The sequence below is a fragment of the Tenrec ecaudatus genome, chromosome 9 (genome assembly GCF_050624435.1).
Source record: "Tenrec ecaudatus isolate mTenEca1 chromosome 9, mTenEca1.hap1, whole genome shotgun sequence".
Classification (NCBI taxonomy): domain Eukaryota; kingdom Metazoa; phylum Chordata; class Mammalia; order Afrosoricida; family Tenrecidae; genus Tenrec; species Tenrec ecaudatus.
Window position 1 is genome coordinate 89,237,856 of NC_134538.1, and position 26,706 is coordinate 89,264,561.

The window sequence follows — 26,706 nt, forward strand, 5'->3', positions numbered from 1 at the left end:
ACTGGTTCACTGTCCTGTTTATATATGCTTAATATCCCACGAAGAGATTATGTGGCTAACCTGTTCACTATCCACAATGATAGAAAGTTATTTATTTGGAGTGGGAGGGAAGAACTCTACAAGCATGGGATTCTTGCACTTGATTAATAATAACAGACAGACTCACTAGAAACAAACAGTTGTAAAATCTCCACTATATTAAATGTTCAATAGACTGATGAAATAACAAGCTTAGCTTTTCTTTTCCCTAATGACTGTAATTCAAACAAATAAATAGATCTCTGGAGAATGAAAGTATTTTATTTTGTTTTTTCCATTTTGGGATTCTTTAGTTATGTCCTATAAGAATGTTGAGGGATCATAAACAAAAGTATAGTATTGAGAATACAAACATATACATATATATTTGTGTGTGTGTGTGTGTGTGTGATCATCTGATCTGTTGTGGGATGGGCACCCTGGGAATACAGCATCTTGTTGGGAATCTCTGTACTTTACTAGATGATCATGATTAATGCCATTGAATTTTAGCATTCTTTGAAAAGAAGTCAGAATGTGCCTCAAAAATTCACTTGATTGTGCCAGTGGGAATTTCCCTAACATATTCCCAAACTTCAAAAACTGAGCAAGGCATGCAACTGGAGTAAGGGGTGGGTCTATCTTTGTCTCACCAAGTAGATTTCATTTACTTCACAGAAGAACGTTGGGAAAATTGTGCCTCTCATTAGGTTGAGAAAGGAGCACCCAGTGGTATCTACATACTGCCCTGCTCACATGTGGTGTTTCTTCCCAGGAAGGGGAGGTATTTGCATTTCTTCCTGCTTCTTGTCACCGTTTGTGACCCAGATTGTAACTTTCAGATGTTATCTCCCCTCTGCTCAGATAAACAGCCCATTATGTATTTATGGTGGGCAGTTCTGAATCCCCAGGGATTAGAAGATATTGGCCTGAGTTTGTGGTTCCCTGCTAGTCTATCAAGGAGTCCGTCAGTTCTTGTCCAGAATATGTCTTTAAGCAAACACCTTCCTCATAATGGTGTTCTCACACTACCTACTTGGCCATGGACTTCAAAAGCTGATTGCAGGGAGGGCCCCAAGGCAATAACCTTTAATATAACAGAACTAGCCTAGCGAGGCAGACAGGGCAACGGCAAGGCGGCTCTGAGGTTGGCATTTGTGTGTCTAGCCACATGGGGTGATTAGGGGCCATCTGTTCTTCAGTCTCTGACGCATCGTTTTCACACCGTCCTGGGATCAAGTACGCTTCATGCCCACTGGTGTCGGTCCTGTCTCACTTTCCCAAATTCAGTGATACATATTTTAAACGTATTTATCTTTGATCTCTAACTTACTGCTAGTCCATGTACATGTATGCAGTGTGTGTGTGTGTGTGTGTGTGTGTGTGTGTGTGTTGGGGAATTTGGATGGTTCTTTATATTCTCAAAGGAAAACTATCACAATAAACTAAAGCTCAAGAATGTGATCATAAAACTCATGCATGCTTTGGGCAAGAGAAACGACAACCTTGTGTATTGCTGGAATTCTTAGTGTTACTTTGCGTGTTGGTGACCAGTTTTCTAAAAAGTGAGAAAAACTCTCTTTTTGAGATCCATAGAAATATATGAATAAGGAATATATGAAGGGTCATCTTTTAAAATGGTTGAGACGGCACTATCAACTCCTTTGAAGGATACTTTGTACGTGTGCGCTATTCTTTCAAAGGGATTTGTGTCGGAAAACACCAAGCATTCTCAAATTTCAAGATCTGGAAATAAGAAAGAGAACATCGAGGAGCTCTGTAATAATATTATTTGCGCACTTAAGATAAAATTGCTTCAGATGCTAGGTAGCGGGTAATGTGAAGTTTATTAAAAGTTGTGCATGGTTAATCCTGATAACTGTCTTTATCCATACTAATTTGGGCCTCTCACTATCGTCCATTCAAATGCATCGCTACTTCATGGAATGAAGTAGAACTGCCGTAGGTTTCCAAGATGGTAAACTTTCCTGGAAACAGACTGACACGTTTCTGCCTCTAAGTGGCCAGTGAGTTTGCTACTTGGACATTTTGTCTAGTAGCCAAGCCCTTAACCACTGTGCGACCAGGACTGCTCACTACAGAACTGTGGACAGATTGTATAAAACAATATACATCTAATTACAATATGATTAACCCGTTACATTTACACTAATTGTTTTATGAAGTTAGTCACCACATCTTCTAGATGAATAATTAAAGAAATAAAGAGTATAACTAAATAATTTAATTTTTTTATCCCTGGAGTCTATTGGAGTTCAGTCAGCTTTATGTAGTTAGTTGAAATTTGCTTCTGGTGATGGACAGCTTTTAAGGTCCCAGAGATTCCCTCAGAGGTTCTACATTATCTTAATCACTCCACTTTCCCTCATGTACAATAAACACTATATACACAACAGCAATCAGTACTTTCCAGAAAATACCTTGTGATTTTAGAAGTTAAAAATAAAATTTGTATGAAATTTCCTTAGTCGTTGTTGCATTATGTCCCTCCTTTGGTACAGTGCAGCCCAGTGTATCAAGTCCTTCATGAACCTCATTAAAGATATTGAGAAAGAAGAATTCAAACTTATGATCAGCTATAGGAAGAATGAATGACTTCAAGAAAAAATAATGCCAATATTAACAGCAAGCAGTGAGTTAAATCAATGCAATTTACCTTATGATCACTATATTCACAAATAAGAACTTTAAAAAAAAGTGGCCTCTAGCTACAGAGTCAGCAGTTCAAAACCATCAGCCACTCTGCAGGAAAAAGATGAGGCTTTCTACTTCTGTAAAGATTGTCAGTCTTGGAACCCATAGGGGCAGTTCTACTCTGTCCTAAGAGTCACTATGTACCTGAAAAGACTCGATAGCAGGGAGTTTACTTAAATCTGATGGAATATCAAATTACCATTTTGATTCCAGAAGATAGCAGTCTATATCTCCCTCAAAAGTTATGTCTTCAATCAGTGAAACGAGGACAAGTATATCCTAAGAGTAAATGATATTTTCTCACTAGTACAGCTTGCTTAAGGGAAATCCCAAAATGTAAGTCTATAGTTTGAAAACTCTTCTACGTAGGAGCCTCCCAAGCAGCTTTCACCCTGTTTGTTCTGCTACCATTCTATTCAAACACTTTTCATATTTTAAATAGGTGACTAGTTTCTTACAAGCTCATATTTTAAAAGAGTATACTTTTAATCATATTCACTGAAAACATTTGGATTAAATACTCTAGGTTCAACTTATTCAATATATGGAGAATGTATTATATAAAATCAAACTGTTCATACTTGCCATCATTTTCATACCAATCTACTAAACCAGACCTACTCCTTTGGCCAGTGGGTAAAACCAGTCACATCTCCTTTTCCCCATTCGAATGTTGTGAGTGTGGTAGACGGATAGATGGACAGATGGATAATGATTTAAGGTGAATGAGACCGTTAGGCAGACAGGCAGAGAGAAAGGTCAATAGAGGCACGCAGATTCTGAGACTGTCTGTCAGACCAAGTGAAGCCTGACTTCCTTCCATATCCCTAGAAGCACTTGGTTCAAGGGTGGCCGGCGATGCCCTCCGAGGATCTACATTCTCTTAATCACTGCTCCTTCCCTCATGTACCGTAAACACGAGCTACACAAGCTCCAGCATGATTGTTCTGAAAGTTCCTTGTGAATTTAGAACTTACGAAAAGAAACAAAAAAAGATCCATATGTGGGAGAGGGGTGAATTTCCTTAGCTGTTTGCTGTAGTTTGCAAAGTCCAACTCATATTTTCAGGCCGTAAGTATGTCACCTTTTCAGCCAGTAAATGGATCTTCTTCCCTTTCTGTGTCCCCAGAGCTTATTGCAGACTTTACATCTATACAGTAATGGCTGTCTAAATGTGTCTCTTAGTAGACCATGCATGATTACTAGAAATAAAGACTCCATTAAAAATAAATGAAACCAAACAAGTTGTCATCAAAACAATTCTGAATCATTGTGACCACATGTTTTCTTCTGAGGAGCCTCTGCCTGGATTAGAACTGCCAGTCCTTCCATTCATAGCTGTCCCTTTAAGTGCCTGAACTACCAAGGGATCCCCTCAATGTTGTTGTCATTTGCCTTGAGTGACCTGCACCTGACAGGGGCCCCATGTGTAACAGGATGAGATGGTTGTGTGCGCTTACATCAGCCCCACACTGGTAGGCATGTTTGCGCCCAGGGTGCAGCCACTGGGTCTTCCTCTTGCTTGCTGATCTGCTACTATACCAAGCCTGCTTTCCTTCCTCCTGCTAGCTTGTCCAGAGTACTCTGGTTGCCCACATAGAATAACCCTACAGGTTAGGGTAGAGCTGCCCCGTGGGAGTTTCTGACTCTGGAACTCTTGGCAGAAGGAGACCATGTACAAAGGAAGCAAGAAGGAATCTTGCCAGGGTCACTTCTAAGTATTCTTGCTTTACTTCTGTCCAAGACAGGCTTGTGTGTTCTCTGGCAGTCCATGGTATATTCCAGATTCTTTGCCAACACTGTAATTGAAACGCATAATTCCCCTCCAGTCTTCTTTTTCCATTGTCCAGATTTCAAAAGCATATGAAGTGACTGAAAAACGTCATAACCTTTATTATCAAAGTGCTATTTTGACTTTTTAAGATTTTAAAGAGGACTTAAAAGCAGCAGATTTTCTCAAATGGTTCAAACATTCATCACTAGCTCCATTATAAAACATCTAATTAATACTTTATAAACACAGTATCCATGTAAAAATTCATGATTGAGAAGTAGTTTCTTTAAATATGTTAAATATATTTTATTAATTTCTGTAAATGTACAAGTTTCTATCTTATTCTTATCTCTTGTTGCTGCGGAGATGGAATCGAGGGTGCTTTCAGGCTGAGAATAGCAGGGAGTAGCCTGGGAGAGACCACCCAGGGGGACACAGTCTGTGGGAAACATTAGAAGCAGGCCACCGCTTCCGGGTGACAAGGTACCTTTTGCTGTTGTGAGGAGATAATGTTTCAAACAAAGTATAAAAGTGGATGTGGACAGGTAAAAATGAACATTTGTTTTATAACCATTTTAAATTTTATTTAAGCCCATTTAATTTCGGTAAAAAAAATTCAGCATAAAAGTTAAACCTGTTGACTGTTTCTGAAACAGATTCACATGAATAACTATTGCCAGTGGTTCACATTTCAGGGCACCACGTCAGACACCTAACTAGATCGACTTGAGCAGGACACGGTCAAATTGAAGGTGACCTACGTATTTGATCATTCTAATATTCTGCTGATTAAAGTCACTGTTTGGAAGACTTTGGGAGGTTTAAAAAGTTGTTTCTGTTTTTGACTAAAAAATAATCTGATATATAAACTCCAACCTAATTCACAAAACAAAGTTTTGAAAAATTCAGTAGTCTGGCAAACAACTAGAACCAGAACAAAATATTTTAGAAACACCTTGTGGTAAATTGTAGCACCAAATTTTAAGAACCATGTGATATTTATCTATATTCTTATAGATGAACTGTAAGACTATAAGGGAAAATTATGTACAGTCTTGAATCTCCAACAAGTCACTGGATTTTCAAACAATTATTCAATATGTGATCATCTGGGATACGATCGAATTCCTTTTGTCACCCAATGTACAGGACTTATTTTTCATATGTATTTATCCCTCGCTGCTAGAAATGAACATATAGAAAAATATCGCTAGAAGTCACTTCTAAAATTTCAGACTAGATTTTCCTCAGTATTTCGACTTTAAAACGAAGATCTATTAGGGAATTCAAGCGCTGGGAAATCTAAGAAAGTTCTCGACAAGCAGTGATCTTACGCTCGGAGCAAACAAAGGGACATCTGCCTTTGCTGGAGCCGCTGGTGGCATCGTGCTAACCCTGGGAAGGTGCCACTCAGGCAGAGGCAGTGTCTCTCTCCCCGCGTTCAGGGCCTCTGGGATCGAAAATGAATCCCCCTGATTCGACCACTTAGATCTTCATTGACCTGTCTTTCATGACTTCTCTGCACAAAATGATCGTATACGGTTTCCATAGGAGCATTTACCCTTGGAAGGCTTGAGACAGGAATTGGCAACTCTGGTCAACGCCCTCGCATCTCTAACATCCCTCAGGTCCGCAGAAGTGGCACGTGACCTGCTTTCTAGCTTGGTGACCGGACGGCATTGTCACAAAGAGAATGGTCTTTGTGTATGTACAAAAATAAAATCGTGTGACACATTTTGAGAAGTGTCTGGTCTGACATCGAGTCTCCCTGTGCTTTGTGTTAGTCAGGGACAAAGAAGAGCGTGCTCCAGAATGACAAAGAAAACACTTACAGGGGTCTGGGCAGTTTTAACGGCACGAGTGAAATACAACGCCAAACAGGATGTCTCTATTCCCTTTGAACTTGAGGCGTCCTAAGGACCCCAAGCTACTGAATTCTCTGTTTAGTGATGTGGTGCCAGACATTCAGTGGCACTTAATGAAGATAAGTTTATAACGTATGAGTTTAAAGGTAATGGTGACTGAGGCCTGCCTGACCAACTTGTAAGTTCTTCAAGGTCATTATAAAGCTAGAAAAATTTACCTATCTTCTGTTTGTCTTTAAACAACAACGACAGAACACAACCATTGGCTCATTTTCGATCTTTTATTATTGGATGTCAATAAATCTTCACATCTGTAAGCAGAAATATTGTCGTATTTATGTTTCAAGGATAAATGTATATACACAGGCTGGTTTATTTTTGAAACATAAATAAGACACCAATTACAAATAAAGCTTTAGTTTTAAACTGAAGCATCAAGTAATTGATCTTTATCAAACGTTTAATTATGTAATCAAAGAAATCACACTTAATGTCCCCCATAACCCTATAAAAATAATCTTATCAATTTTTTTATCTTTTGCTTTAATGACACCTCCCCCAGCTTCTGGTTTTCCGGTGCTATGGAGCTAGTTCACGCTCGCTGTGACCCTACTTACAACGGAACTAAATAGCGGGCGATCTTTTTATGCATTTTTAGTCTAAGAGTACAAAATGCCCTCTTAGAACCCCACTGCCCCTTCCTTTTGGGAATTCAAAGCAAACTTAAATAATGTCTTGTTGTTTCCAGGCTTGTATTTGAAATTCCTGAAAAGAAAAATCTTAGACATTGGGTAGAACAAGAAACTCAAGCTTTAGATGGAAGACAAATCCCAACATTGTCCTCCTCACTAACTTTCCTAGCAAATAGAAGGTCAGAGAGATGAGAGTGTTCTCTGAGGGGAAAATACTACTATGTCTATGTTTTGTTTTTTAATTATCAACTGATTTATTCTATTTTTATTTTTAAATTTAAGCACCAACTAATGTATGCCATGAAATATATTTTATTTCATAAGGAGATGACACTTTCATTCACATAAGGGATACGTGGACATATTAAAAAATATAAGTGATTCCCACTTCAGAGAGGACCCATAAAATTCACTGATCACCTACGGTTATTCCCTGCTCAGGTTATTAGCAATAACTGGAGCTGCCCATAGGACCCATCCCAAGCACCTCTTCTCTTAGCAGCAGCTCCTAGCTTTTCAGTTTATTCTCTCAATGATTCTGAGATCTGCAACCCATTGAGCCTACCAACATTTTATTCTCTTAATATCCTCCAGTTGTCACTTTCCAACCTACCCTGTTTGGAATCCATCATCAATCAGATAATCATATCGGCACTTCCTTCACTCGAACTCAGCCCTGCTTGAACTCAACTGTCCACGGAGGGGAAGCTGAACCCTGCAGGTGACCATGGGCTGGTGAAATGGACACAATTAGGTCTTATTTTAAAATCATGTCCATGAAACCTACATCAGCCTTTAGAATTCTTCCAAGCATTTCCTATTAAATTCAATTCCATTTTTCTCCATTCAAGCTAAGTATGCATTAACTTTTTCTATTCTCAAGCCCTTCCATTCATTCTCAGTGATGAACTTGGTCCCTAGTTCACTGAGCACAAGGTTAATCAGAAGTAAAATTCATAAAGCCCTGCTATGCCATCCACACAGTGCCAGCACCTGGACCCACTCACTTTGATAGTCCTACTGTTCCTATGGATTAATTGTCCAAGTATCTATGGTTAAACCTATACATTGTATCGCATTCGTTGCACAAATGCAAAGACATTTTCCCCCAGCAATCTCACAGGGTCATGATTCCTCCTAGAACATTTCAAACTTCACACAAACGTGCTCTAATTATTCTCACATTACTTTTACATGCTCATTTCACCTGTCTTCATGCACCTGGCTCTCCAACTCCCTGCTCCCCTTTAGACCAGAATCCCTCCAACTGAAAGCAATCTACATGCAGACATAGGCTTCATTTTCTACCCTTCAGGTTTCTCCTGAGATTGGACTTTCAACTCACTAAATCCCCTTTCCCTGCAAGCAGACACATCATAGCTGAATTATTAAATTTAATAAGAATTATTAATTTCTGTATATAACCCATCATTTGCTATGCTGACCATGTCTTCAACCTGTATCACTTGCTTCAAGGTACCAAACTCTGACGGTTAAAACCAGCCACCCCTCCTCTGGTTCCTCTTCTGATGTCTTAATATCAGAGTGTATATATATATATATAGAATAGCTTCCAAATGCTGATAACAGATTTATATCTCTAGCTCAGACTTCCACTTATGACTCAAAGCTCCTACAGCCACTGCCTTCATAGCACTTATACTTGAACTTCCAAGAAAAACTCCAAATCTAGAAATTACAAAACCATGCACCCGATCGCCAGCCCTAATGTGCTTTCGTCCATGTCTCTCCTTCCCCTGGTACTCCGACCCAAAACATTGGAGTCATCTTTTAGACCCCACTCCTGTTTGCTCATTCCAGACCAATCTGCCAGTCAGTCCAGTTCACTTGCATTCAATAGAAATGTAGAGCTAAAAAAAGTAAATAAATAAATGTAGACTATCACCATCTCAATCCTTCCACCTCCCTTACCTCCACTACCTATCTACCTCCCTTACCCTCACTAAAGTCCCCTCCTTGTTTCTTAAGTACAAGCTTAGGGTCAAAGTTCTCGCTGTTTCCCTTGCCTAGAACATTCTTCCCTATAAATATCTAATGGCTTGCATCTTCATCATCTTCAGGCCTTTCCTTAAATGTTGTTTTATGAGAGAGGTCATCTCTCTCACCCTTTTAAAAGTTTCAAGTTTCACGTTTGTCATTATAAGAACCCTTCCCCTGCATGAGCCTTCTTCCTAGCCTATTAAATGCAACTGAGCCATATAACCTACTTATTTATGCCGTTTCACCCTTCAGCACTGGGTAGCATTATCCACGAAACTCTTTGTAATTATGGAAATGTTCTCTACAGGTACTGCCCAATGTGGGAGCCACTAGCAACTCCTGACGATCGAGCACCTGAAGTGCGGCTAGCGTGAGTGCGGGCAGGAGCCGTGGTGATGCTGTGGCTTCGGCTGAGGAAGTAAATTTAACATGCTTACTTCATCTGTAATAATTTATCATTAAATAGCCACGCGTGTCCCGTGAGTATCCTAGCTGCATGAGAGGAGGACATTTACACCTTTCCAGACAGACATAACCTTAGCACCCATCACATCATCAGGCATAGAGTAGGTGCCCTGTGTACATGTGTGGGATAAAGGAGTTGAGTTTTTCATTTTGGTTTCATATTCCTGGCTGAACACCGCACTGTGTGTGGTTCAGAGAGGGCAGGATGGATTTCCACTTTCATTCTCCCTGCAGCCCTTGTGCAGAGAACAAGCTGTGCAGCCTGGTTCGTTGAGCCTGAGTGGGTGACTTGGTTTGGCAGGTGCCCAGTTGTTTAGTAGCTGCAGCTTTCTCTCTTTTCCCTTTGTGACACCACTATCAAGACTCAGCTTCTGAAGCAAGCTTGAATGCACGAAGCAATAAGTACCAGTAGCTACATGAGCAGAATATGGCCTTAGATTTGCCTGAGAGTGAAAGTGGGTATATGTGTGTGTCTATGTATGTGTTGTGTGTGTACATATATATATATATATACATACACATATACATATATGTGTATATCCATCTCTACCTCTTGCATCTTTATCTCTCTCTTTCTAGCAAACAGAACTTTCTGGTGTGGCTTCTGCGGGCAGCATAGAGTCATTTCTAATTCATAGTGACATCAGGGGCTCCATAGTTTTTCAAGGCTGTGACATTTGATAAAGCAGATCACCAGGCATGTCTTTCGAGGTCCTTCTAGATGGGGCTAAATTGCTAACTTTGTAATCCGTAGTGATGTGCTTAATTGTTTCTGTGACCTAGCAATTCCTTATCTTCCACTTAAAAATATTTTTTTAATCTGCACAATATAAATCTCATCTCTCTACTATGAAGGGATCTCCATTAATTTGAGATTGCTAAGATTTAAACCTCTTGGTTAAGCCTGGCACAAAACCCAATGCTCCTTTCTGAGACCTCTTTGCTGCTCTGAGAGCTCCTTTCGCCCATTCCCTGCACACCGAGCAGTACCCAAGCCTTTCACGATGGAGAGTTTTAAGGCCTCAGTATTCACTATGACTTTCCAGGAGAGAAGGGGGCCAGGGGGGAATTGCAGAGAAGGTGCAAACGAGACAAAAAGCTATTTCATCCGAAGAAGTGAGATGAATGGTAAGGGTGGGTCCCAATGAGGATACAAGTCTATGTGTGGCCTGGACCTGCAGCTCCTGTTTTCCAAGGGCAGTTTCTGAGATGAACGTGGGCACAAACCACAATCCACCTGCTCAGGAGCCAAATCACTGGTGAATCCCAATTCTAGTTTGTTTGTTTGTTTGTTTAACAAACTTTGTCCTATTAATATGTTTTATGCTTTGGTTTCCTTATATATTACCCATTGAAGAATGTTGTTAGAAACTTTAGATGAATTAGTACATCAATGTGTTTAGTATACTCTACCAGGCATCCTCAAACTCCTGCCGGCGGACCACATGTGGCCTGCCGAGGACATTTATCTGGCCCACCAGGTGTTTTTGCCCCGTTTTGTTTTTTTACCTCAAAATAAGATATGTGCAGTGTGCATAGGAATTTGTTCATAGTGTTTTTTAAAACTATAGTCCGGCCCTCCAACGGGTCTGAGGGACAGTGAACTGGCCCCCTGTTTAAAAAGTTTGAGGACCTCTGGTCTAAGCAGTTGGAAGAAGTTCTCCTTAGAGGCAAGGGTGGCAAGACTTTGTCCTACATACTTTGGACATACTGTCAGGAGAGAGCAGTCGCTGGAGAAGGACATCGTGTTTGGTAAAGGGGAGGGGCAGCGAAGGAGGGGAAGATCCTCAAGGAGATGGGTTACCAGTGGCTGCATCACTGGACTTCGCCACAGGAATAGCCGTGGGGTGGCGCAGGACTGTGCAGTGTTTCATTCGGTCGTGCACAGGGTCACGATGGGTCAGAGTTGAATGGATGGTACCCAACGATAACAACCACAAGCACTTGGAAAATGCTTGCAGTTCCTGCTACTCTAACTTAAAGAGTTGTCAATCATCCATCCCCTTAGTTGGTTCATAGACCTCACAGCTGAGGAATGAAGATGTGGATATTTTAAATCGATACTTAGAGTCTGAATGAGGACCAGAGTACAAATCTTCCCACTAAGCCTACCTGGGTGGCTCAATCTGTTCATTGTTTCACTACTAACCAAAAGGTTTGCAGTTGAAACCTCCCAGAAGAGGTTTGGAAGAAATGAGTAGCGATACGCACTGTAAACTCTAATGCTCACTGTTTCCTCCCCCTCGAGCTTTCAGATTCTATTCTCACTTGCTCTATGGGGTTAACGGGTGTAGACACAACAAACAGAACGGGAGATGTGAAACTCTGGCCATAGGTCCAAGTCTATCTAACTCTGTGCTCGCCGAGATCTTACCCAGAGGCCATGGGATGGAGCGGCTGCCAAGTCTGCCCCTCTCCCAGGGGGACCAGACCCCTTCAGACAGAGTCTTCCTAAACTCTTTATCCAGCCAAGGTTTCTGTCCTGTGTGGCAGGTGGTCCAAAGGCTGTCCCAAGATAAATACATGCGGCCCCTAACCAGAGCAAATCCACTACCATCCAGTCCATTCTGATTCGTAGTGAGTGTTTAAGACAAGGGAGAAGGGGAGGTTTTTTGAGATGGTAACTCTCTACAAGCTAGAAAAGCCTAGTCTTTCTCCCACAGAGCAGCTGCTGGTTTCAAAGCACTGACCTTGGGGACAGAGCCCAACACGCCATCCACTGTGACACTAGGGCGTCTAGACTTATGTGATGAGTAGGCACATTTAGCTTCGAGATGACAACGCTTCCAAGCTTTCATTGGGATTTAGGGCCAATTGCAATTGCTTTTCCATTTGCAAATACCTGACCCCACCTGTGCAAGCAGTCACACCGAGGGGATGGCAGCAGACACTGGAAGCAATGAGTAGCTGGAGTCCTGGACAACCTTGGGCTTGCCCTCTGGCCTGGCCGTTACTAGCTATGACGTCTGCTACTCAATGGTCTACTCTTAAAGTGCCTGCAGGAGTGTCTTTTCCCTAATTGCTGATCTCATTTTGAACCCTGGTGCCAAATAGTCCCCTGGAGATTACTGAGTAAAACAACAGGAAAAGTTCCAATAACCATCACAATTCTTAATAAAATGCAGCTCTTAAAAGTAGACGACCTGCCTGGAACTATCCCAAGCAGCCTGACACTCCTCTGTTGCCTTTAGGCATTTAAAGTGCCTGTCAGTTACTGACATTAGCTACATTTAATAAATGACCCTCTCCAGCTACTTGGGCAATAAGGTGATTTTAGAGACCCACTGTGCGCCCAAGTTAGATGATTACCTGCAAACAGGAGCAACATCTTGCACATGAGCGCTAAGCTATGGGGAGAAATATTTGACCAGAGATTACTACATCTGAGAAAAACTGTTTATACTAGTAGATCCTGACAACTTCACATAAATGAACAGAGTTGGCAATTAATTTTGGATTTGAGATAAGTGATTCTAAATGAGAAGACTGGGTTTTTATATAGCACCAGCAAATGCTATAAAACCCAGATCCGATATACTTGCCAAAATAGCCAGCCTCCTCTGTTAAAGCTGAAGAGTGGAGTGAAGGTCAGCCAAGTCAATGAAATCCTGAGTACACTTACCTTGGCCCAACTTTCTGGTCTCACTGGGCTTCCCTTTGGCTTTTCATAAATAGTTATGCCTATTCTTCTCTCTCTCCTTTATCTAATATACTAACTTACAGTTACATCACGGCCATCTACGAGACAACTATTGGTTGAATTCTATTGCCCTGAGACAGTCTTCAGACATGAAACCAAATGAAATCACCGAGATCACCTTGCAGCTCAGTAACAGATTGGCTTACAATAAGGCATCATGCAAATATATATACCATAGTGAATGAAGGGGGAAGTGCAGAGTAGAGACCCAAAGCCCATTTGTCAGCCATTGGAGATCCCCTCACAGAGGGGTTTAGGAGAGGAGATGGGTCAGTCAGGGTGCGATGTAGTACTGATGAAGAACACAGTTTTCCCCCAGATCCTGGATGCTTCCTCTCCCCAACTACCATGATCCGAATTCTACCTTGCAGGACCGGATAGGGCAGAGGATGTACACTGGTGCATATGGTTGCTGGAGGCACAGGGAATCGAGGGTGCATGATACCTTCAGGACGATGGGTGTGAGGGGTGATACTGGGAGAGTAGAGGGTGAGTGGGCTGGAAAGGGGGGACCCATTACAAGGATCCACATGTAACCTTCTCCCTGGGAGATGGACAGCAGAGAAAGGGGGGTAAGGGAGACTCCGGATAGGGCAAGATATGACAAAATAACAATCTATAAATTATCAAGGGCTCATGAGGGAGCGGGGAGCAGCTGGGGAGGAAAAAAAAAGAGGACCTGATGCAAAGAGCTTAAGTGGAGAGCAAATGCTTTGAAAATGATGAGGGCAAAGAATGTACAGATGTGCTTTATGCAATTGATATATGTATATGTATGGATTGTGATGAGAGTTGTATGAGCCCCTAATAAAATGTAAAAAGAGAAAACATACTGAATATCATTTTTAAGTATGGAATTACTCTCCTGTACTGTCCCAGAAACTCTCGATGTGACCAAGCCATTTCAACAATGACTTTAAAGCAACAGTGACAGTGTGATCAGGCAGATAAGCTAAGTCAATGGTAACCAGAATGGAAATGTTAAGAATGTTTCCTTGTGAAGGACAGAATCCTTATGTATCTCTGAAGCAATTTGTGTAGACACTATTGAATAAATTATATCATGGTACTACCAAGGACATTACTAATAAAATATTTTATATTACCATTAAAATTAATATTCCTTATGCTATAGTATAATAATTTCTTAACTTCACGATGGAAAAAAAATCTACCTTTGAAAAAGTAAGCAACTGAAATGATGGTGGTATAATCCCAAACGAAAATGGAAATGCTCCCTCAGTTTTATTCCTCCTTTTTTCTTGAGTGAATTGAAGTTTGTTTGGTTGGTTTTTTCCTTCTTCTGTATATGGAAAATCTTTGAGATGTTTATGGATGTTTATTAGTTGAAGATATTTGCTGTATGTCCCAAATATCACTAGTCTGTACCACCAACATGAACTTGGCTAACTAGACAGATGGCCCCGTATGTAATGGTCTATGTTCTGTCCTATCAAAAGTGATTTCCTGAGTAGCTGACATCATGCATCAAGAGTTGCTCACAATTACACTATACTTCAGCTTTTAATGGCCAGATAACTCTTTGCTTTTAAGATACAAAAGCAGAATGTCTCAGCTCCCCTGTGTAAGAATAAGGTACCCTGCTTGCATACATTTTGTGGGAAGATCAGTGCACATGAATGTTTTTAAGACCCATACTGACATTTCCCAGGTGACTAGCTTGACACAGGTTATCTTAATATTCTGTCTTGGAAGAAATATGGCCAGAAGCACCTTACAGGCAAGGATGGCAAGACGTCGACTTACATTCTTCAGACATATTGTCGGGAGAGACCAATCTGTGGAGAAGGACATCATGTTTGGTGATGGGGATGGTCAGATACAAGAGGAAGGCCTCCCCGGAGCTCAGGCAAGGGAAGAGTTGTGAGCCGGGGCAGAACCTTGTTGTGTTTCCCTCGGTCCTGCCTCGGGTCACTGAGTCAGAACTGATTAGATGGCCTCACAATAAGCTCATCTTCCCATCACTACCGAGCACACCGTTCCACTCACAGATGATGGAGACCAAGGGGCACAAGGGGAAAGTCAAGTGACGGTCCTGGGAGGTCACTCTCTGGAAGCTGCTTTACGAATCCAGGGTGTAATAGTACCTGGAAGGCTGGTTATTGTTTCTTTTCCCTTTTCGTTTTTTCCCTTCGTACCATTACACCTGGAACAAAATGTCAATGGGCTTCAAGAAAGATGGCGGGGGGGGGGGATTCCAGTATCTTTAAAATTCCATTGTCCCATGAAATTTTTGAAGTCCTTTCATATATATAATATAAACACATCTCAAATAAAGACCCACGCACCAAATTGCTCATACTGATGGAAGAAAAACAATGATCTTAGAAAAGTTTAGGATATTTTAAATGAGTTTTGTTTTCTTCAAGATAATAATCGACTTAAATTATTTCTTACTTTTTTAATTTGTTATTTCTATTTGAGGGACAAGGAATGTAAGGCACTTGAAAATGAGTTGACTCTTGTCAGTACCCATATGGTATTAAACCATCGTGATTCTATATCCTAGGGGAGGCAATATGAGAATTTCCTACAGGTGGACAGTGCATATGCACCCCAATTCCCTTGATTACTTAAGCAAATACAGTCACATAACGGTGGTTATGTGCCACATATCCGCACGCACAGGCTAACACTGTCAAAACTGCCTCCACTACCATTGTCCATGGCATCGGCTTAATAAGTTGTGTGATATTTTTGGTATTGATTTGTTTTTAAAAGTGAATTGAAAACCAATTATTTTACTGACTCGGATAATCATTTCAAAAGTCAGAACTGTGGTAACAGAAACTTTAAGCCAAGGAAAAATAATCTCTGTCTGTAGCTAATAAAAAAATCCACATGAAGACAGCCCACAACGTAAAATTTCTCCCTGATAGGAGAATCTTTGGATTTTTGTTTGTTTGTATGCTCTTAATTTTGTCTTTAAAATAACCAACAAATCAGTTTCATATTTAATTATCAGAAACCCAGAACCGAGATCAAATAAAAATCTGAGCTCTAATTTTAGCAGGCGCTTTGGCTGGGCTTTGAAAAGCAAGATCTCAAGGAGTAAAATTCCGTATTTCATTGAACCTGAGATAGTATAAATGGTGAGATGCACCACGGTTTCACATAGTTCCAAAAGGCAAAAGAGCTTCCATTTGGCAACGAAATTCCATCACCTGTAGGAGGCATACCGATTTTCAGCATGTCAAAGCATTCAGAACACCGTTAGCCTCAGTGAAACGCAGCAGCAGTTTGCTGTTCCGTGACAGCTGGCACACACACACACACCCGCCCCCGCGGGGCAAACTCTGCGCATGTATTTTCCTTCGTAGGCTGTGCTGATCTGGCCATCGTTAGGGTACAGTTAGAGTAATTTTGGCCTTCAAAGTAAAGCAATCGTTCTCCTAGCCTTCAGGATTGCTTCATGACACCGGTAACTAAGCAGTGCAGATGGAAAATATTCTTCTACAATTTGGTCTCTGAGTTGTCATGTGACGTGAGGAAATGGGCAATTGAGAGAAAATGGAGGCAGGGTAACAGGAAAACAAGGAGCATGCATTCCCCTGAATGCGTCTTTTGGTTCTCATGAAAATAAAATCATTTATAAAGCTCAGAGTTGTGATTTTTTTTCATCTACTGATGTTTACCCTTTTTAAAAGCGATTGTGCTGCTTCTTTATGTTAGCTGTCAGGTAGGTACAATTAAAATGTGACACAGATTCATAAATATCCTGCAAACTCACTACCCTCTTCTCAGGCCGCTGTCCTTGCTTACCAAGACACAGAACGAGACATGGCGTGCAGCTGTGATTCTGAGATGGGGGGGCTCGCGGACTGGTGCTGTGCAGGAAAAATAGGGGGTGCACTGTACAGACTGGTTAGATCCCACAGTTTAGGGAAAGCTGGGATTACTTTTAACTTGGATACTTTTGTTTAAATAATAAACACATTGTGGGAAAATGTTGTTTTATTTTATGTTTTTTCATAATACGGTTTTTAGATTAATAAGAAAGCTCTCATTATGTGGGGAATTTTAATAACCAATGAACATGGCAAAAAGAATATTGGGCTGCAACTATTTAGCTCTAAGACTTTGGGCAAGTTACTGAATATTTCCATGACTCTCTCTAAAATCAGATTGTTATATATTGTTTCTATCTATCTATCTATCTATCTATCTATCTATCTATCTATCTATCTATCATTGGTACCATCAGAAATCCTATGTATCTATCCAGTTATCTATCATAAGGCGTGAGACTAGTAAATATAATTTTTCATCACCCACATTGACATGTTTTATGGATTCTATCTGTAAATCCCTGGGACATCTGTGAACCTGAGTCAAAAATTACTGAGAAAGAAGTATATCCCATACTCATTCCTGTATTTTTACTTCCAAATCGCTGCTTAGGTCTGCTACAGACGGGAATATTAGCTGGGCAATCGACAAGAGCATTGTACATGGAAAGAATTAAACAGTCTCAGTGAGAGTAAGACAACAGATCTCTAAACTTATAAAAAGACACTCTGTGACCATTTTTCGTTCCAAAGTTTCTTTGGTGCATTTTCTAATTCCTGTGTTTCAGATAGTTCTGGGCAATTTATTTTTCCTCAGTGTGTTAATGACAGAGGCACGCACAACTCAATACAGCAAGAAAAAAATATACAGCCATTAGGCAGGTAAGGACTGCGAACTAGTCACAAAATAATAATGCTTTGTTTCTTTTTAGAGTGTAGTCATTTCCTCCATCTGCTCCTACTTTATACTGTAGTACAAAGAGCAGGCAAACACAGGCATGACGATGTGAGATACAAGAATGAGTTGAAATCAAACAAACACACACCTACCATCTCCCTAGAGCCCTGCACACCCTCCCAGGGTTCCTGGCAAACTTCTTTCCATTATTGTCCAAAGAAGAGTCCAAAATAGCTTCAAACCATTTCCTGAGTTAGCGTTATATACCTTTTTTTCTCAAATACTCTATACAAGTTTCAAAATCAGGTTCTTTATAGAATTAAAAAAATTAGAGAAAATTGGACATTTAAAAATTAGGGATATTTTAAGATTGGTGCAGTATCACCAGTGAGGAGAAAGTCAACTTTACTGAAATATTCTCAATTTCTTGGACATCTTATCTTCTATTCTATATGCACCAATAAAATAGGTAGTCTGGGCGCTATCAGGATCATGGTGCTGTATATGCACGAGGGCAAAACACAGATATGCTGCTACTATTTTACGGAGGAGCTTTGGTGGCAGAGCAGGGTAGCGTATACATCGGACCACTAACTGAAAGCTCAGTGGTTCAAATCCACCAGCCGCTCTGCTGGAGAAAGATGAAGTTTTCTTTTGCCAAAAAAGATTTACAGCCTCAGAAACCTTAGGGAGTAAGTAGTTCTATGTTTTTGTGTAGTGTTGCTCTGAATTCAAATTGACTTAATGGCGCTGGTGATGTTTTATGGAATTTGTTTCTTGAGGCTTTTTGGTTGAGTGGCTTGCGCTCAATGTTGTGAAGATTTATCCTGGAAATTGATTAAGCTATACTTTCACAAGCATAGCTCATAGTTAAATGTGATTCCTTTATAGATACTCACCCCCACCAGCTAGCCTCCAGAAGGAGAAATGAGAGAGTCAGGGAAAAGCACTAGAACATTCTGGTTAAAAGAAAATGTGAAGTTGAGACCTTAGGCCACCTCATATAATTTCTCTCCACTATTAACTTACCACAAAGACAGGTGTGAACTTGCTGAAAGAAATAACTTCTACCTCAATGATTGCACAAGTGCTCTCCCTTTATGAGAGGGGATTATTTATGATCCAAGTTGGAGGTCATCTCACAAGGACTTTTCCCCTGTTCTAACAAAAAGAACATTTCGAGCCAGGTGATAGAATCACTGCCAGAAATGACTGGACGTAGCTAACATGGGCTTGCTGACAAGAAGAAGAGAAGAACATTTCTTGGGGACAGAATTTGTATTTAAAACCCAATTTATTTCTTTATAGTGTTGACAAAATGGCAAAATCACTGAGTGTGGCATTATCAATTTTATCAATGGACCTTGCCACTTGGTTGTTATGACAACCTTCTTGAACTACAACCTGAAGCGATTATGTTAGAATCTGGACCTTTTAGGGAAAATGACGACTTCAAGGTAAAGGTTGGTGGAAGCTGTAGGGCAATGCACATAGCCACTCGTTCCTTTTAACTTGCTTTGTGTGCTTAGTGTTTAATCGAAGAACAGCATCGACTTTAAACAACCGGTCCGGTTAATCATTTTTCTAAGTTCAGACAGACCAATCTGAATACTATTGCTACAGTTCTACATCACAGAACACTAATACATAAAGGAAGGGGGGGGGACACAAAACAAAAACACTAACCAAGAATTACCCTTTAATTTTAAATTGCCTCTGTATTTGGGCTAAGCCTTTTGTTAAAACACCAATCGATTTTTAAAAAATCAAATAGCTGATTTAATACTTTAAAACACACAGAAACACTAGTTGTTTGGGCTTCATATCTGATTCCAGAGATCTCAAGCAAAGTTGTTAAAAATTATTATTTGATTCAGCGTGTTTAGAGAAAAAGGCATTTCCAATAAACTGGTATCCTTAAGACCTCTCAGCAGTTCTCAAAGATGTGACTTGGACTGAGATGTGTTTTGCCAAAATTAAGAAACCTTGGAAGAGATATTTAATTCTGTATTCCCTGCAAACTTGTAACTTTAGGGGTTAGCCTGTTTCTAGGGTCACCCTGGGACTTCATCCTAGCACATACCACCCCAGATGGAAGATAAATTCTGACCAAGGACAGTGAGGGCCCAATGTTGTTTAGCCAGAACTTTCATATCAAAGCAATGTCAATGCATCTGCCAGGTTGTTAAAAAGCAAACAAAGGGAATCTAATAGTGAGATATTTGGGGAGCTATAGTTTCTATCCAACTGTAGCATCACCCCTAAAAACTGTAGCTGGCAGATATTTATGGACATGTTTAGGTACAAATACACCCAGACAGTTGACTTGCTGTGATGTTCTGTTGTTTTGCCCGTAGGGGTCATGGGACTATTCAATATCCATCACAGATTGTGTTTATGGAAATAAAGGTCTTGGGCACCGATATAGCTTCTCAAATATGAATGTGAGTTTTCTATTTTCATGCTTTCATAAAAACGGTTTCCCCTTAGTGGACAAAAATCCCGTAAAAGTCTCATGCAATTTTATTTGACTGTAAATTCAGAATGCAGTTGAAGTTTTAATTTAGTTATTTCAGATAGCAAAATAAAATCTTTATTTTGTCCTCATCTATAAGACAAATACCTTTTACTATGATCACTTTCACGGTCGGAGGTCCTATCACTCCATTGTGTATATTTCCTTTATCAAATCCCAAATAATCAAGAAAACATCCATTATTAAATCACGTTAACATGTAAGGATGCTGCAAACAGTTTATGGAAAAGCTCATGGAATTTTCCCAGAAGTTTTTAACCCCCACCCCCATATGTCTTGTTTTATTATTATCATTATGAATTTTATTATGATTTCTAGAGGAAGAAACACATCAGTGAAGAGGAACAGATCAAAAGGTCCTGGACAAAGTGGGAGAAATGTAGAATAAAATTCAGATTCAGAAAACTAAAAGAAAAACAGTCTTGCTCGTCTGATAGAGACTGGTGGAACTGTGAAGCAAAGGCCCTTCGAAACTGTGGTAGTTAAGGACTCTGGCATCAACTTGAGGGTATCAAGAGGGAAGGGGTGGAGTCTAGCCTGTCAATCAGGTCACAGCCTGATGATGCCACCTTGTGGGCATGACCTTCTCGTGAGGATTCTGGAAACTTCCTCTCTCGCTTTCTGCTTCCCTTTCCTTCCTGTTGAGGAAACACACTCAGGAACCCTGTATCTGGAGGAGCCAGATGGAGACCCCTGCCAGCACTGAGATACTTCCACCACCACTGGATCCACAAGAGTTTTCACCCACCGGCCTGTGATCTTCCTGCATTTGAACAACATGGTGAGTACCCATTTGAGTCTGAAGATGAATTTATAACCTAGTATTGGACATGTGGGCTAATATTGGACGTATGGACTTGATCTGGACTGGGTTAAGATGTTTTCTTAACAGACAATTACTCTTCCTTACACACATAGGAGTGTCTCTGGATTTGTTTCTCTAGTCAACCCAGTCTCACACATATAACTCTTCAAATGCGAACTACACCCATCCTCCGGGATTCCCCTGCCGACAAATAACAGACAGACCTATAAAGTGAATAATGTGAGGAATAGGCTTCTCAGAGAAATTACCAAGAGGTCGGTCAGCATATGCCTAGAAATGAAACTCAAGGTCATAAGGAGCAGGATAGAAGGGCAAATGAAGCGAGGAAGTGGCTAAGAAGTGGCAGGAGTGTGGCTGTTACATCGAAGGAATTGCCAGTGTTACAAAACAAACTGTGTATAGTAAACAGCTTTGCTCTGTAAACTTTCACTTAACCTATAATTTAAAAAGAAGGAGATGGAGAAGAAGGTGGTTTGAAGAGATTGTAGAGAAATATATCTTGTGGTAGACAGCAATGAACACCTCCCCGTGCCCCTCCAAAATATCGAAAAATCTAAACCCACTGACATGGAGTTCATTACTATGTATAGTTCTCCTGTTAGAGTTTCCAAGGTTGTCCATCTTTATAGAAGCCTGTGGCCTCATCTTTCTCCAGCGCATCAGTAGGTGGGTTTGTATAGCTGACCTTTTGAAGAGCAGTCCAACACTCCCCAAATGGTTACATACTCTCTCTCTCTCTCTCTCTCTCTCTCTCTCTCTCTCTCTCTCTCTCTCTCTCTCTCTGAAGGTCCCTTGATGCATTATTCTACAGCTAGCTAATAAAACATAAAAGACAGGTGTCTGACTGAGAGAGACTATCCATATTCCTTGCATTTTCTGCTCTATCATTTAAGGTAAAATTTGAGATTTGAATTTGATTTGGCAAGAAATAAACAAACGAGCAAACAAAATAATGAATCCCTTCCAGCTATTTCTGAGGAATGGACAGGTTACAGCCTGACCACTTGCCAAGGGGACAGACTCAAAGAAAGACACCTGAGAGGTTGGCAGGATTGAATGGCACAGAGCACCTTTTTGAGATTTTTTTCTTTTCTCTCCATTTGTCTTATATTGTTTAAGGTCATCTTTACTTGAGGTGCATTTCCCCCTTTATGTAAATTATTTACCAATCTAGACCCAAATGAAGTCTACTGTGAGTGGAAAGACTGCCTTCCATTTAAGCAATGTTCCATGAGGCAAAACAAGAAGTCAAAGGCATTTGATATGAAAATACACCTCTGTACTCAATTTCACCAAAATTTTGAATAATTATGCTTTGTTTGTCTCTGTGGAGTTGCCTGTTTTAATGTGTTTTCAATTGACAACACAGCACCAAGAACACTGTGTAAATAATAGATGTTAAAAATAGCTACTACCTAACCATGTTGCTGGAACAATTAGAGTGCAGAAAATTGTCTCACATGAGAAGCCAACAAAAAACAAAGGTTGGCATGACGCTGTCTCTTTGGTTCTTTTCAAATTAATAAAACACTCTTGCCCCAAACTCATCTTTTGCAATTAAAACTGTTTGGTTGTTTTTGCTTTGTTTGTTTTTTCAACCCATCCCAAAACACACAATAGAGGATGCAATTCTTTGTGGAACCTCACTTTCTTTTTTTAAACTCATTTTATGGCTGTCCAGCATTGCGGTGTCTGTGAGGACTACACCATGGCTGTTGTCACAGTCACAGACCAAGGCGGCTATGCTTCAAGAAATCCTCTTTCCAGCCAGATTCCACTAGGTCATGTTAGTCAGATGCTATACAACACAAAACTCATTCCTGCAGTTGATGTCTGGTTGCTAAGGAACACAGCCAACAAGTTAAAATTTGCAACACAAGAGAAACCATGCAGATCCTGGGGGATGTCTGTCAGTGTTCTCAGGTGACAACTGAAAGGTAGACGGTTTGAGTCCATCCTCAGGAGCCCTGGAAGAAAGGCCTGGAAATCTGCTTCCAAGAACTCATGGAAAACGCTTTGAAGCGCAGCTCTCCTGTGGCACACGCGGAGTTTCCATGACTTGGAATCAACTGAATGCGGCTGGGTTTATGACAACACAGAGTGAAATAAAGCAGTGACTTCCATTCTCTCTGCAAAATGTCCAGTAGCGTTTCTAGATTTGTTACCTTTCAAGTCATTCAGCATCTTTTAAGCAGAAGCCCCCTTATTTCTGCCTTCATGGGGGAAATGGGACTTCAGAAGAGGGTAAAAGTTACAGAATGTCACCTCAAGTCCATAAAGCAAACAATTTAACTTTGCTTTTTTAAAAGGCCATTTGCTATACAGACATAAATCGGAGTGAGCAATAAACACCATCTGAAACATTTTGAAGCATCTCAACAAAGTGAATGAGATACATCTAAGAGGTGAATTATATCTTTAAAGTACATAAAGGTCTTTCAGTAAGGATCTAAGAGATGTATGGCAGCACAGCATTTCATAAAGTCTGAAGTGATGTACTTACATTTTGCAGTCACTTTGTATCCCCCCAGAGGAGGGGCATGGCCTTCTAAGGCATCGAATCCAGCGGAAACTAGGACCATGTCTGGTTCGAACTCTTTGGCCACAGGCTTCACTACAGTCCTGCACAGTAAGAAGGGAACCAGTTACCCATGGGAATGGGGAAGACTTTCAAAACTTCTCAGTGCGAGCGACTTGGCACAACCTCAAGAACTTCTCACGGATAAAGAAAAAGGGGGAGAGAAAGCAAATTGAATGGATCAAAAGCATAGCATTTCCCTTATACTAAATCATCGCATATATTGCATCCGAATTCCGTCTTCTTTTCTTTCATCCTTTTGCTCTTACTGTAAAAAAAAAAATGCTTTGCAGGTACATTCTCAAGTCCATCCTGTAACCCACACATCTGTGGTTATTTTATCCCGTGCTCGCTCTCTGTCTCTCTCTCTCTTTTTTAAAGACCTGTTTCTTCCAAGGGAGTGACTAATGTTTTACAGAGGAAAGTCAAAGATTTAGTGAAAACCTGGCTTGCCCCAGTTAGTGAGAACTTGGTATAAATATGAACTATAAATTTCTTTGGGGAAAAAGTTTGCTTTCCAAACTTAAAAAAAAAACATTTTAAAATATTTGTCGTGGTAGGGGGTGAGTCTTGCAAAGGGAAAACACGAAATTCCCTTAATAGAATCCAGACTCTACTGTTCAGTGAGTCCAAGGTCAGGCGCCATAGGAATGTGGCAGCCTCATCCCTTGACAGCAACCCCTGCTGGCCCTGCTCAGACACTTCACCACTCACCCCTCTCACCTGCACCTCCTCAGCCCTTTTCTCCTCCGCAACTAAGCCACCATGGTTGAGGCTGCGCTTTACCACGATTGCTATTTTAGATGGAGACTTTACGACTCCATCATCAAGATTCCATGTTTAAAAGACTTTTTAATGAAATGAAGAGATCTCACACCAGATTCCACACTAGAGTGGAAGAGATTCCACTCTCGAGTGGAATTAAAAACTAGTCTGATCTCCCCTAGAAACACCGAAATCGGATGTTACAATCATCCTCTTTTAATATGTACTTTTATTATGATTTTTCATGGTTAAAGAGATATAAACACATTTTCCAGTGGGACATACGTCGTATATACATTGACAAATTTCCAACAACATAAACATTATTAATTTATATGTACAGGCTGAGGTAGCAGGGTTAAGAAAGTTGTTTTTGCTATTATTTTGTTGTCATCCTAATATTTGATATTGACCATGAACTATCATATATGGACATTTGAGGCCCAGTTAATGATGTACTTGAAACTTACCTAGATATAAGCAAGATTGTATCAAAGAGTATTTATGTTTCCTATCATCATTAAAAATCAATCATTCAAATGCATAAAAGTGCATGCAAAACAGTTCCACTGTATTCCTTCTAATAATTGGAAAGAGAACTCTCTTGAAATAATCCCATGAGTAAAACTAAAAACTTAATTTTATTTGCTAAAGTGCATATAATCAATTCTCTCTTTTTCTTCTAAGTGAAATAACAATGTGACATATGTTTCTGGAATATAATATATTAAAATAAGTTCCCTTAAACAAGTGTCTCTTTTATCTTGCCTATTTAATTTGCTTAATCCCATGAAGACGCTTGAAGAACAAGCACGTGTCAAAATGAATAGGTAGACAAGGAAACAAGGTTTCCCACCCTATCAGACCTGTATCATAGCAACTAATTTCCCATCTTTCCCTCTGTCTGGAAGATCTCCCCCATCCATTGCCTTGTGATGTGATGGATTCCTTTTTATATGACCTTTCTTGTGTGTTTTTGTAACCTCGAAAAATGGTTGGGTGGGACTATGCAAACAAGGTGCTTGAGGTCCACCAAGGGGGTTGAATTGCAAGCTAATAAGGTTAACTAAGAAGACTGACACCCTTCTGGGTATGAAACCACGTGAATAAGGTATATTGAACCTTAAGGTGGGGATTGATAAGTTTGCTATCTCATCAAGCTTACAAAGAGCCATCCCAGCGACTGAAAGAAACATAGAGAAGAGACAGCAACAGAATAAACCCTGTGGATTCCAGGGCCCTGTGCTAAGAACCTCCCAGACCAAGGCGTTGCAACATTGAAAACAGTGCAAGCAGCAGAGGCAAGAGGAGGCCCAGTGGCTTTGCTGACAGAATGGTTGCTGAGTGCCTGCTAGGCAGGGCTTACTGAGGGAATGGGCTGCCCGGCTCTGGCACTCATTTTCAGAGATAGAGATCTTTGTAATCGCTGCTTGAGCTGAGCAGAGGACAGTCAGAGGAGCTGAGGATCAAAGGTCCGAGAAGACTCATCTATGGGTATGGCTAAGAAGAAGTTTCCCTGACAAAAACCCTGTATGTTCAATCAATGCATTCTAACGAGCTTCTGCACAGCAAACACTGAAACAGTGAGTGTGATCCGCGAGCTCTACGTGGCCAGTGCAGCGGATTATTGAATGCAGCAGGCTGTCTTCGCAGGGATGGCTGGGCCAGATTTGGTAAAACGTTGAACATCGGAGATATCCGATTTCCCCTAGTTCTGGTCTGTTGGTTTTGCCCCGCGTTCTCACTTGTGAAATTGAGGGAGATCACATGCTTTCCCCTCAGTTTTACATTTGTCCAATCTTTACTCCTCCTTCCAGGTACCGTTTGGTTACTATCTCTTCCATAAAAGCGCCTCTCGCTACAGGGTGCTAAGTACATATTAGAGCGAGGAGCCGATTTTAGACTGTGCATGCACACAGAGGGAGAGGCTGAAACATAAGTGTTTACAGAAAACATGTCTTAAAAAGCAGCTGATGTCTGTTCTCATGGATACACTGAGTGGAAAGAAAGTACCAAGACTGCAGTGGAACCCCACTCTGGGAAACCAGGCAGCTCTCCTCCCTA

General features: G+C 40.6%; 1 protein-coding gene across 1 annotated transcript in view; it reads right to left on the minus strand.

Moving 5' to 3' along the window:
• Positions 1-26,706, minus strand: part of LOC142456038 (histone deacetylase 9-like) — a 251,718-nt gene that overhangs the window by 79,919 nt on the left and 145,093 nt on the right. The window contains exon 11 of the mRNA XM_075557334.1: positions 23,803-23,921. Within this exon, the coding sequence (XP_075413449.1) occupies positions 23,803-23,921 (119 nt within the window). The remainder of the gene's footprint in view (positions 1-23,802; positions 23,922-26,706) is intronic.